At 41.9% G+C, this 13943-nt stretch overlaps 1 protein-coding gene across 1 annotated transcript in view; it reads right to left on the reverse strand.

Moving 5' to 3' along the window:
• The window catches only part of specc1 (sperm antigen with calponin homology and coiled-coil domains 1), a 52637-nt gene that overhangs the window by 36245 nt on the left and 2449 nt on the right, over nucleotides 1-13943 (reverse strand). Inside the window, exons 2-3 of the mRNA XM_058086644.1 lie at nucleotides 4311-4498; nucleotides 4093-4228 (exon numbers count right to left, since the gene is read on the reverse strand). Of these exons, the coding sequence (XP_057942627.1) occupies nucleotides 4093-4228; nucleotides 4311-4475 (301 nt within the window). The 5' untranslated portion in view covers nucleotides 4476-4498. The remainder of the gene's footprint in view (nucleotides 1-4092; nucleotides 4229-4310; nucleotides 4499-13943) is intronic.

The raw sequence follows: 13943 nt of genomic DNA on the forward strand, positions 1-13943 counted from the left end.
ATCTCTGTGGGCACAACAGGCCTCTTTCAAGATGTGTCAATGCCCATCTTCCATGCATTCGTATGGACTGGAGGGTCACAGGGAGGGGGGGGGCGTATACGGCAACATAAAACAGCACAATAGATTTCAGCCTTAAAAGGAAAAACTGCACTTTTGGGGGAATGTTGCCCATCATCATCCACAATCTTTGTGTGAGACTCCATCACTCTTTCTTTCCTCTGCAGTCTAAAGATATAAAAACAGCTAAAAGAGGCAAGAATGCATGTAATGGGATGGGATGCAAATAAATAATGTGACCTGCATATGAACCCAGCTTGTTATTATTCTTCTTAACATCGTTATGCCATAGAACTTATTTACTGGAGGTGTGACACCTCACCAAACCACACCACACCACACCGGCGAGCTACTAGCTATATGGCGGGAAGCTACTTGCGGCCGCTGATGCTGTGTTTCTGTTTCAGAGTTGGGAAACGTTCTATGTTGCTATCTGAAATCAATGCGCCCAGGAAGGAAGTTCCAAGAACGTTTAAAACGACCAGAGTACGGCAAAATACTATTACTACATGTAATTCTACTACCAAAAAGTCATCTTCATGTGCAAACACGTCTTGTCCCTGCTCGAGTCCAACGGAGGCGTCCCAGTGGACTGAGGCCAACGTGACTAATTCATCTGACATATGCGAGGTCCCAGGCCCCATACATTTCCTTCTTACAGCCTCGGAACACAGACAGATGGGGTCTGGGGGGGGTTGAGTCTGGTACTTCATATGTGTTTCATAAAACCCAAATACACTCCTGGTCAGTTAACTGGTGTGGGAAATACAAGATGGAAAATATACCAAATACAGAAATAATGGCTAATAAAGTTTATAACATGGCGTGATGGCGTGATGCCACCAGCGAAAGCAACCGACCAAAGTGTCTTCCAATGTGTCGGCCATTTGTACCTTCACCAGGCTTGTATTTATAGAGCTTGGGCAGTCTATGTCCTTATACGTCTCCAATCCCTCGCACGCCCCCACGGGGGACTCCTCGTCCTATGAAAGCTTAGCTGAATTATGGATGAGGTATTTTAAATAAGTCATCAGGACGAGGCCGGGCTTGAACGCGTCGTCTGACAGCAGTAGAAGTGCTTCAGTGCCACGTCAGAAGCCATTAACACGGATAACAATGTTGACTGGCGAGTGCATCGCGCCCGTGAGCCAGCGGGTGTCCTTAGAAGCACACGGTGCCCCCCTTTTGTTGAGCGAACCCACCTCTGCGGCAAAGCGATGCCAGTGTTTAAATGGATTGTGACCGGGGCAGAAGTGACGGTCAGTGAATGCACCGATTACTAATGTCACACAGTTTTAAATAAAAGTGAATTTGGTCAATTTCAAAGCAGAATTTTTTTTTTGTTGGAGAAGATGGAGATGATGCGTGGATCCCACATGCAAATATTGTTTATGTATATGACACAAATGCATATTAGGTGAGAATGTCCTAGTAGAATCTACTATGAAGATTCCAACAAATAAAATCATAATAGTGCAGTATGCAGTAATATGGCTATTTGACTTCCTGTTTTATACTCTATGCAACCAAATCCAGGAAATGCGTCTCAACACCTTGTATCCGTATTCAAATTCAGACATCCCCCCCGTGTAAATACCACAATAGCCCGTCAAGCCGGTCCCTCGTTAGTGTTGAGTGAAGCAGGTTAAATGACGATTGCCACTGCCTGCACGGATGGATGCATCGCAGCTTTCACGTCAGCTTCCATTTTCCACTTGATGACTGACCACTTCACTGACTTTTCAGGCTGGTGGATGTGTTGATGTGCACTGATGTGCATCAACGCAGCAGGCCTGATGAAGAGGTCATCCAGAACAAAAGATGACCTGATCTAACACCAGCAAAACGACAACGTAATTGGCCGTGGGAGTTTTTTTGGGGGGTTGTGGCAATGCAAAGCGAGAAAATCAATTCTGGTCCTGATGTGGTCAGGCTTGCCGTATGGTGCCGCTCACACCCACGAGGGCAGATGTTCACGCCTTGCATACAGGAAGTTCTTGTCAACAAAAATAGTTCACTTCAGAAAAACAATCTGAAGTGAACCTGCCATAAAGTCTCGTTATATCGATATCGGTTATAACGAATTACTGCTTATTACGATACTATTTTCATTTCCCGGCAAATTTCTAGTCTTTTATGATATAATTAGTTCCGTTAGTAAACTCTCCCGCCAGCCAATTTGGTCTGCTTATATCGATACAAAAGCAGCTTAAATCAATCTTTGCTTAAGGATTTCAATACCAAAAAAGAACACGGCGAACGGCTGCTTCCAGTCAACTTTATTTTTCACACTTCCACCACCAGAGCGCAGCACACACACCACATACCCCACATAGCTGGCCAAACACATGCCTGTATAGAATCTATACACACGAGAGTAACCACGAACGCAGTTGGTTCTTCTGTTGCAGGCATGTGTTTGGCCAGCTATGTGGGGCGGGTTGAGCATGACCTGTGAACCAGGAAGTGCGGGAATCGGTGTGTGTGCTGTGCTCTGGTGGTGGAAGTGTGAAAAATAAAGTTGACTGGAAGCAGCCGTTCGCCGTGTTCTTTTTTGGTATTGAAATCCTTAAGCAAAGATTGATTTAAGCTGAGCTCGACATTTTTAATAATAATTTTAATAATAATTTTAATAATGCACTCGACATTGTTCTATAGTATAGAACAATGTCGAGTGCATTATTGCCCACTTTTAATGCAGTTCGGCGCAGGATCGGATATATCGACAGTCCGGGTATATCGATATTTTTTCCGACTCCCGACAATATCGATATAACGAGACTTTACTGTATTTTTCTTCCACAGTAACAAAAAGCCAAGTTAATAAAAAAACAAGCACATAAAACAGATAAGCAGCTGCAATATTCCCTTATGTTACACATTTAAAAATGAACTAGGAATTATTTATCAAGATTCCTTCTTCCCTTGATGATGATTGGTTAGGAGAAAGCGGTTGCCAAAAGTAGGCCAACGCGAGCATCTAAGGAGGGAAGAATTCACCATGCGTGCACATCTCTTCCTGCTCGGCAGCCCAAAACAAGCTTTTGTTAATTACAGCCAATCTTGTGAGAGCCTGGCTTGGCCGTGGCTTCTCAGAATCGTTTCAAGTCTCAACCCAATTATCTCGACTTCCGCACAACAGCCCTTGGAGGGACAAGTGCATTGCTGTTTGGCATACAAACACTCACAGGGTGAGCCCATCTCAGCACAAACAGATTTGCTCGCTCTCAAAAATTTATGCTGCGAAGAAATAAAAGTAAAAATGGAAAAATTTTAGACCAGACATTAGCATCATATGTATAAAATTGAAAGTGTATTTAGGGGGAACGCTGTGGGGAACTTGAATGTAGCAACTGTGGATACAAGTGATATAATTAAATATGTATATGTCGGGTGGGAGATATGGACCTTAGCATATATCACAATATTTTTTAAGGTGTATCATGGTATGACTATGTAAAATTTATGGACCAAAAACTTAATTGGGACCTTCCAACATTGTATCGTTTGATATACATTTTGTTGTTAGGAATATGTACCTCCCATGATGAGCATTGTTAGCTAGCTCATACACACAGAAAAGGGAAAAAACTATGTGAATGATGAACAAAATTCCCCAAAAAGTGTAGTTTTTTTAAAAATAAATAGAATATTTTCATAGTTAAATCTTAGAAAACCTGTTTGAGTCAATAGTCACATTTACACTCCTGTTATTCATTGTTTACACCGTTTTGCAAGTCTAATGCTGGAACTCAAGAGCAGAAATAATGTGAAATAAGTCTCTTAGTCTCTTCAGAAAATAAATAAATCATAAATCCCGTGAGAACCAAACCATTCTGACACATTCTAACCCCAAAAGGTAAAGATGCTCTCTTTCTGCTCTGTATTACTGAAGTATTGTCGCCCTCTAGTGGCCTTTTGGGGTTACTGCCACTATTTACATTTAGCTTGACAAAAACATTCCATGAATGTTTCTTCCATCATACAAAAACAATTCAGAACTTATCCGATGAGATCTGAGATGCAGTCCCTTACCAGACAGACTACGGGGGCGGGCCTCAGCAAGATCTGAGATGGCTCCAGTGGTCACAGTCTTCTTCATGCGAGAGCCGGAGGCAGCGGCTCCCAGTGTAGGCTTCGTCAGAGCATCATCACTGTTGGCTCGTTTTAGCTAGAAACATAATTGCTGTTAGAACCAGGAAAGTCATGTAGGGGGGGGTAATGACATTTTAAGTCATGTTCGGGGGCCTCACCCTGCTGAGACGCTGATCTGAGGCCAGCGTGTTGGATGATCTGGACATCCTCATGTTTGTGGAGGAGGTGGAGGAGGAGGAGCAAGTGAGCGAAGAGGCCTGCTTTGCCCGCTCCTGGAGCCCCGCCTTGGGCAGCCCCAACTTGGTGGCGCCCGTTTTCATCATAGCTGGGATACAGTTGAAGACACCTGTAAAAAAAACCCCATAAATCTCATACATACGTCTCCAGCATTTCAGTTGGCATGCATTATGTTTTATGTAATTAACGTATGGGCACCGCGTGAAGCCCCCCCTCCTATGATGCTCTTTCATAACTTTGCGATTTTAGTGCAAATGATGAATATGTTTTAGTGCAAATAATGAATGGTGTATACAGATGAGTAAGTCACATATGACTATATAATTAAATAAACACAGGCAGTGATGGAAATATTGCACATTTGCATTACACTAATGACCTAAGTCAGGGGTCTCAAACACGCGGCCCGCAGGACACTAGTTTGAGGCCCCCGCCTTGATATGAAAGTTTAATGTTAGTGCGGCCCGCGCAAGTTTGATATGGATGCTGTATGGTATCATGTACCCAGAAAAGGTTAAATAACTGTTAATAGTTATCCTCCCTATCCGTGTGGAAGTGGTAAGTTTTTGGCTATTTAAGTTTAAAGGAAATAACTTGAAGGCTACCGTTTAGGTGGCTAGCTCTCTAGTTTGCGAGTTAGCATGTGTCTCAAGACCCCGCAGTTGCGCAATATGTTGTAAATAAAAAGAGTATAAATGTGACTATAGTCGTGTTTTGTCATGTCTACAGGGCTCTAATAATGCTTTGTTCATTTTAATCTGAAAAAAATCATTTGTCTACCCAGCAACTATATGTGGTTTCTTAAGTTTTTATTATTTGCCGTTTTATTATTATTATTATTATATTTATTTATTTATTACTGGTTGATTTATTTTCTTTATTCTTGATTTGTTTATTTATTTTCATCTTATTTTGTGTAGAAGAATAAAAAGTAAGATATTTGAGAACAGTGGAATGTTTTATCAGAGCTTTTATTGTAGAAAATCGGAACCAAAGCAAAGTTTTTTTAATTTTTTTGGTTTTAATAAATGCGTTTTTTTGTTTTTTTTTGTAAATTGAGTAAATTGAGTTTGAGACCCCTGACCTAAGTAGTATTTAGGAGGATAGTAGTTTCAAAGCTTACAGATTTAGATTTTATGCATACAGTATGTTATGTTTTATAGTAAGAGATGGATCATGTCAACATGTAACTTGCAGGTTGACAACGTGTACTACAGAAATACTCGGATTTATAAATATAATAGGAGGTAGATCTTTGGGACTTGGCCATTTTAAGGCAACCCTGATGAAGGTCTAACCGTACTAATGTACGAGTAATAGAAGGAACAAGCGAACAGTCGTTAGGTGCGGCCCTGTTGCGTATTGCAACTTTCACTTTCTCTATTGCAATTTATTGCAACAATCATCACAAGATTTAGGGAGGGGACTCCCATGAATTAGTCACTTAAGGTTGCAACAATGTCAGAAAAGTCCTCGGGGGACGGTAGGGGGTCTCTGAGGAAACACAGAGCTGGGAAGAGCAGCTGTGGGAAATGGAAGGAAGTGAAGTGCACTTAGAGAGCAGAGCGAGTGTGCATGATAGCCGTGTACGTCCCAGAGGAATGGCTGAGTCATTGATCAAGGATACTACTAGCAGCTGATGAATACTGACCTTGAATTGGGGCTAAGCCTACTGAGGAATAAGAACTAGTTACCGTGACAGCGGACCGCCACCATAAATAACCTATTTCTCTTCTCTATTTTAAGCCTCATATTCCATTCAGTGTAAATTGCACAACGGTTGAGGGCAAAGAGAAATGGAATCGAACATCTTTCACCAACAGGGTATATTTACCACATTTGTGTGCTTGTGCTAGTACTTTACTGATGTGATTAGTATACCGTTTACTGTCATGAGAGCCTTGTGATCATATGACTCCAGGTTTTCTGCAGGCAGCATCCTGTGACTACCCCCTTCCCTGGTTTGGTATAGTCCAACACGGATCAGGCCACAAGTGCTACAGCGCTCAGTGGCTCAAGGACAGTTTTTCTGCAGACATGTACGCTCTGTACCAGACAAACGTGGAAAATCCTGGCAGAATAACCGCAAGCAGATGTCTGCAACGTGTTATGAAAAATGACTAAGCTATTCGTCGTTCAGATTTTCATGTCGGAATGTTGGCAATCCGGTGGTTCACCCCAAATAAACATCATTATCCATTTTCAGCTTTAAACCACAAGAAATGAATAATCAATCAATTGATTTCAATGTGCTGAAGGGATTAGTAATATGAATGTCAGTGACAGCTCGGTCACTTATTTAGCACTGAACAATGTCCAAGAGTTGTTGTTTGCATGGTGCGCCCTCAAAACTAAACACGGTGGAACCTCGGTTGCCGTAATCACTCTTTGACCCAAAAATGGTAACGCAAAAAAACACTTATGATTTCACATCACAGCTAGGAGACCAGGGTTCGATTCCACCCTCGGCCATCTCTGTGTGGAGTTTGCATGTTCTCCCCGTGCATGTGTGGGTTTTCTCCGGGTACTCCGGTTTCCTCCCACATTCCAAAAACATGCTAGGTTAATTAGCGACTCCAAATTGTCCATAGGTATGAATGTGAGTGTGAATGGTTGTTTGTCTATATGTGCCCTGTGATTGGCTGGCCACCAGTCCAGGGTGTACAAGACACCTGGGATAGGCTCCAGCACCCCCGCGACCCTTGTGAGGATAAGCGGTTGAAAATGAATGAATGAATGATTTCACGTGGAGAAAACATAACATGACAAATGATGCTGACAAAGACGGCTGTGAGGCAGCAAGATCTACACAGACACCCCCCTTACCACCTTTAATAATGGTTCTCACCTACAAGTTTTGGGATTGAACTTCCTTTGGCGCCATTGAGGCTTACTTTGCAGCCACAATGCTGACGAGGCGTACGCTCATCGGGCCTCATTTAGAAAGTATGTCCCACTATACACTCGGATTTATAAAACCGGTTTAACATCCAAATCAATCTGTCAGATGTTTGAGGTGTTTACCATTGCCGACACATTTCCTTTGATATGAGGGTGGGTCACACGCTGGAGGAGTCGGAATTTTATGTTCTTCTATTATGGTAATGGAGATCCCACATCCTACGGCATGCCAAGGCTGTAGCATGTGGGTAGCAAGAAGACGGCGCTCTGGCCTGGAATGAAACAGGCCTTAGATTGTGGCGAGAGGCTATATTTGTTCTGACCACACCCCTATTCCGCTACAAATCTCTTCTTTAAAACTGAGCTGCACAAAGTTGACAGGATGTGAGAAGTTGTTGACTTCAGTAAGTTTAAAAAAAAAAAAAAAAAAAGACTACGTCATTGACTGATTTTAGGCTTGTTAAGAAACATCACAAGAACTCATCACCCTTGCCTGAATGAAGAACTTCATGTATTCCTCATCAACTGGAACTACTGCCATGGCAGCCACCAGTCTAGATAAGGGAGTCAAATAGAACCAGTTGACACGCTTTAGTGCAGGGGTCTCATACTCAATTTACTTGGGGGCCACTGGAGCTCGGGTCTGGGTGAGACTGGGCCGCATCAGGTTTTCCCAAAAAAAAAAAAACCCAAAAAACAAATTTTTTAAAAACAAAAAAAAATTAAAAAACTTTGCTTTGGTTCCAATTTTCTACAATAAAAGCTCTGAACATTCCACTGTTCTCAAATATCTTACTTTTTATTTTTCTACACAAAACAAGATGAAAAATAAATAAACAAATCAAGAATAAAAAAAAAATCAATCAATCAGTAATAAATAAATAAATAAATATAATAATAATAATAAAACGGCAAATAATAAAAACTTAAGAAACCACATATAGTTGGTGGGTAGACAAATGATTTTTTTCAGATTAAAATGAACAAAGCATTATTAGAGCCCTGTAGACATGACAAAACACGACTATAGTCACATTTATACTCTTTTTATTTACAACATATTGCGCAACTGCAGGGTCTTGAGACACATGCTAACTCGCAAACTAGAGAGCTAGCGACCTAAACGGTAGCCTTCAAGTTATTTCCTTTCAACTTAAATAGCCAAAAACTTACCACTTCCACACGGATATGGAGGATAACTATTAACAGTTATTTAACCTTCAACATGAACATGAATCAAACGTAATAATTTTTTCTGGGTACATGATACCATACAGCATCCATTACATTAAACTTTCATATCAAGGCGGGGGCCTCAAACTAGTGTCCTGCGGGCCACATTTGGCCCGCGGGCCGCGTGTTTGAGACCCCTGCTTTAGTGCAACAGGCTTGGCAAAACTCTTTCTTCAATATTGACCTTGTACTTATGCAGGAGTCCGATGCATACAGGAAGTGGACTACTGTCAAAAACAACATACAGCTGCTGTATAGAGGGCTCTAGGCAGTCATTAAATGGTCGCTTTTTGCAAATGTCTCAGACGTACGGAGATCTTAAGTCTTGCAACCATGGAAAAACCCAAGCGGCCATACAGAACCTCTGCAACTGGTCTACAACTCCAAAATCAGCACATCAAACCCACACTCTCCAGGCCGTAGGAGCGCGTACGACCGGTCGTGACCTCGGTTTTACCCCATCGATGCCAGCGTGTGTGATGGCTCACCTTTCAATCTCCTAAACAAGCACCACGGCAGTTTTACATGGATGAGAAGCTCTTGGTTATTTTCTCAGCTGAGCTCCCAGCCCTACCAAAGAACATTTACTCCAACTCTTACAAGTACACACCAGTCCACACACCAGCCTGAATTTATTGGCAGAGCTATTAGCACGAGTACTGGGGGGAAAAAACGCTGCTGTCTGAGTTGCTCCCACATTTCTTCTCTCCAGGAAAAGACCTGAGTCAGACTCTCCTCTTGCACAGCTTGGCTCCATGGGTGTGAAAAGCAAAGTACAATGCAAGCACAACGATGCTGATTCAGCCCAGTGGGTGGTGTTACTTGACTTTTTCCATCATGGTTGTAACCACAAACTACACAAACACCATTCTAACACCGTATTTACTAAGTACAGAGTACTACGTCAATTTGCTGGTGTGAAGCTAATGTCTTATTTGAATGGTGATACAATAACAGTACCAGTTATCGAAGCATTCTATGTCATATACAGTATGTTTATGTATATTTATACCATATTTGAAGAGCTTGCAACCAAAAGGCGCTAAATCCATTTTGACTGATTTCGAGAAAATCTATGATTTGTAACTACGCACATATCAGTCTATCAAGTCTATATTGCAAATGAAAGAGCTATCAATATAGGTCATAAAAATGCATGCTATAAAAATCCTGCACACACAATGTATTTTATATATTTTTTTTAATTAATTTTTTTTTTCGGATTTAGCGCCTTTTGGCTGAAATAAATTTGAAGTCACCTTTAACTTGAATGTAAGGTGCTTTAATGTGCTATGCTAATTAAATAATTACAACACAGAAGCCATTCTCAACATACAATACAAAATAACTATTATTAATTAAATTAATAAAAATTTTAAAATTTCAAAAAAACTTCCATGTTACAGAATACTGTAAAAACACAATTTGTGTTCTCCTGAATTGCATAACATACTGTAACTATCATACGTGTACTTAATGTACACAAACAAAACAGGATGCGCACTGATACTGGCTTTCTGTATGTGCAGTGCCAATTGTATTCTTCTCTCTGATTGGTCAGATTATCAATAGATGGGAAACTTGGTCCAATCAGAATAAAGAATAAAGAAAGGGATTTAGCTCCTTTTGGTTGAAATCTGAAATGGAAATAGCACCTTTTGGTTGAAAGCATAAATTTCATATCACTTTTTTTCATATTTTTTAAAATGATTTCAAGACCAAAATATGTGATTTGGATACACATGACAGAGGTCTATTAAACTCATGAAAAACATGCAACTTAGTGAAAATTGGATTTAGCGCCTTTTGGTTGCAAGTTCTTCATATACATAGAGTATGCCTAACCAAGGCATCATCTGCACAGCACTTGGGTCTCAGGAGGTGGTCTCCTCCATGAGCCTAGCGTGCTGCCAGACCAGTTTCAGTTCCGTTTACACGCTCTTTAATCTTGGGGGGACAGGGGATGTGAAACTGATGTTTCACTTGACACAAAACTCCTTCCCAAAATCATAACCACGGAAGCTGCAGCGTTCAACCGTTTATGAGCGCTGCATGCAGAAAATAGCATCCCAGCCGCTGCAGCGCAGCTTAGGTTGCTTTGCATGGAGAGACGTTACCGCAACGCGTTCTATCTGACGTTTGCATGCTCTTCCTCCCTCCTGTCATGTGTGCTCTCGCTGGGTGTTCCACTTCCTCCCACGCACCCAAATGGTTCAGATGGTGGTCTGTCGCAGCCTGGGTGTCCCATGACGAGTGGCAACCCGCTTCGTGTTCCCAGTAATCACCACATTTAAGGATAATTAAATTACAAATTTAATACAAAATATAAATTTACAAATACAAATTTCCCCACTGAGGGATGAATATCTTATCTTAATTAATGATACAGTAAACCTCGGATATATCGGATTCAATTGTTCCCACTGGTTTTGTCCGATATAAGCGAAATCTGTTATATGCGTATACCGGAAAATGTCCGTTTTACGCATATATCGGATTTATATCCGGTATATGCGTAAATCAGATTTTATCCGTTATAAAAAGACACTTCCTTGACTATGTTTCCAATGTACCCGGACGCGCAGGCAACGCTGCAAACGCTGCAAATGACGTCGTATAGCGGCCTGTCACGATTCGGCGAATCGGAGCGCCACAATGCGGCCATCCGATATATGCGAGGGAAATTTAATGTAAATGCATTGGAACGGGACTGGAGCTTTTGTCCGAAATAGGCGAAATCCGTTATAAAAAATCCGATATATGCAATGAATTTTTATTGGAAATGCATTACAGAAAAATCGGTTCTTTTTTATCTGTCCGTTGTGAGCGAATTTCCGATATATCCGAGTCCGATATATCCGAGGTTTACTGTAATAATAATAATAATAATTGGTACCCATTCACACATTCTACTTCCTGCCTATACCAAAATGTTAGGATTAGCCGGATATATATTGATCGTGGATATTAAGCCGATATTAGCAAAAGAGGAGTATTGGATTATTGCAGTTGAGTGTAAAACTTGTCACGCACGAGTTTCCTGTGGTGGTGCAGAACCGAGGAAGTTTAATACGACCAAACTGGTCGTGTATTTGAAGCAGGATATGCTTAGTTAGCATTAGCTGAACATGCTTTAAAATGAAACTCAGTTTGCCTTGACATTAGCTCCGCCATGTTTTGGACTTCATAGTCATAAGCATTCATGAAGTCTCCAATTCATAATAGAATACATAATAGCATCCAAGATGGAGGGAGCCCAGGTCATCAGCCTGGGGCCGTGTTTCAAGTTTCCGAGGGCCAATCTCCCTTGAGGGGGGAAAACTTCCTGTCTTCTCATCTGATCGTCGGCCCGAGCCATGTTGCAGAACCTTCAGCTGTGTGCACGGAGAGTGAGGGGGCGGATTCCATAGAAACACTTTTGCAAGGCATCTCTGGGAAGCAGTGAACACAACTCAAAGATTTTCCATGGATGGAGCGCCATAACTTGCAGCTTTGGAGACCAAAACAGAACGTTTGTAGTGAATGATCTCCTCAGTCGTTACTCATGTGATCAACTCTCGCCCGACTGGTGCTCACATTTTGTAAACTTGCTCGTCCTGTTCCTCGGGAAGAGACAACTAACTCTTCAAGACATTCTTTGAGTATTCAAGCAGGGGCAAAGGTGAAGAGAAATGTCAAGTGTGATCCTGGTGACCTGTTTACATTTCTGGAACAACCTTCCTCTCCGATATAAAGTATGGAGCACACGGAGCCTGGCAGGAAATCTGCTGTAGAATACACACATCTTGGAAATAGTCTGTTTATTTAATCAAATGTCACCGAGACTCAAACGCTCATTGCTTTTGCTATCGGGCCATCTCAATGAAAGCTTCCTCTCAGTCAGAAAAGGACGTGCCAGCGTCCTGCGTAGCGCTACGCAGGCAAATGTGTGTAAAAACAACACCATATTTCTTGTGAAGCCATTAGGGTTCTACACAAATGATCAACATCCAGCAGGACAGAACTACTGTTCTTTTCTGTATTTGCTTTAGCTGAAGGGCAACGCCTGAACAAGCCCATTTGTAATATGATTAAATACTGCGTTGATGCTATCCCATTTCAGTAAAGCAAGTCCACCCTCGGTCGCACATCACAAGGTCACCAGAAATGCCTACATCTTAGATTAAGGACTCTAATTTCCCACTCGGTCCCTTAGCGTGCTGGTAATAGAAGAACCCAAGTAGAGGCGTTCTTACGGAGGCCTTGAATTCCCTTTAGAGGATTAAGACAACCAGATTCAGTTTTTTTCCAAATTGAGCAGATTACCGAGCTTCGGGCCCCGCTTTCTACCGCCTATGAGCAACCGAACACGGCTCCTCGCCAGACAACCCCTTAGCTATAAATAGCAGGAAATGGCAGGAACTGCCTGGGTAATGATTCAAACAGAGGACGACAGAAAACAAACACTCAGCTTCACTACTTTGGTTTCCATAAGAACCACTCGTGGAACGGTACGCCGTTTAAGGTCACAGCTACGTTCATTTTCGCTACAGTAAGCGTGACTCTCGTTTTAAGTGGAATCTCGTGGAAATGGACCAATGAAATCGTGAGGACAAAGAACTTTTGTGTGGGGAAATATTTCCCTAGCGGACTGCTCATTCACAGCGACATGTCCTCAAACCCAAAGTAGCACCCTCCTGAACTAAACGCTCGTACTTGTCACCGTACGGCAGTGGCCAGTTTATGATGGCTGGGTGAGCTAGTTTAGCAGAGCATGCTAGTGAGGCGGGGTGTGTCTCGGGCTGTGAGGACAACATACATACGACGGCTGCAAGAGGAACCAGCTAGCTATCTCACTTAGCATGTAGGCCACACAGTCAGGAGAAGATCTGGGTTGGATCTGGTCTCTGTGTGGAGTTTGCATGTTCTCCCCGTGCATGCGTGGGTTTTCTCCGGGTACTCCGGTTTCCTCCCACATTCCAAAAACATGCTAGGTTAATTAGCCACTACAAATTGTCCATAGGTATGAATGTGAGTGTGAATGGTTGTTTGTCTATATGTGCCCTGTGATTGGCTGGCCACCAGTCCAGGGCCTTACAAGACAGCTGGGATAGGCTCCAGCATACCACCATGACCCTAATGAGGATAAGCGGCATAAATATTTCAACTTTGTTCCAAAAATTACATTATTTTTGTGAAACTTTTGACTTTATACTTTTTGCTGTTTTTTTTTGTTTAGTTTTCTTGTGAAATTATATATTCAGAATGTGCTCTCGGGCCATACTTTGGACACCCCTGTTCTAGTGTCCTACTCCCTTAATGGAAACAACAAACTTCAGATGAATCGACTGAAAGAATTATTGTTAGTTACACTCCAACTTGAACACATCTTTGCACCAAGATGGATGCACCAAGATGGAGTTATATTGCTCCATTTCTAT

The sequence above is a fragment of the Doryrhamphus excisus genome, chromosome 11 (genome assembly GCF_030265055.1).
Source record: "Doryrhamphus excisus isolate RoL2022-K1 chromosome 11, RoL_Dexc_1.0, whole genome shotgun sequence".
NCBI classification, from domain to species: Eukaryota; Metazoa; Chordata; class Actinopteri; order Syngnathiformes; family Syngnathidae; genus Doryrhamphus; species Doryrhamphus excisus.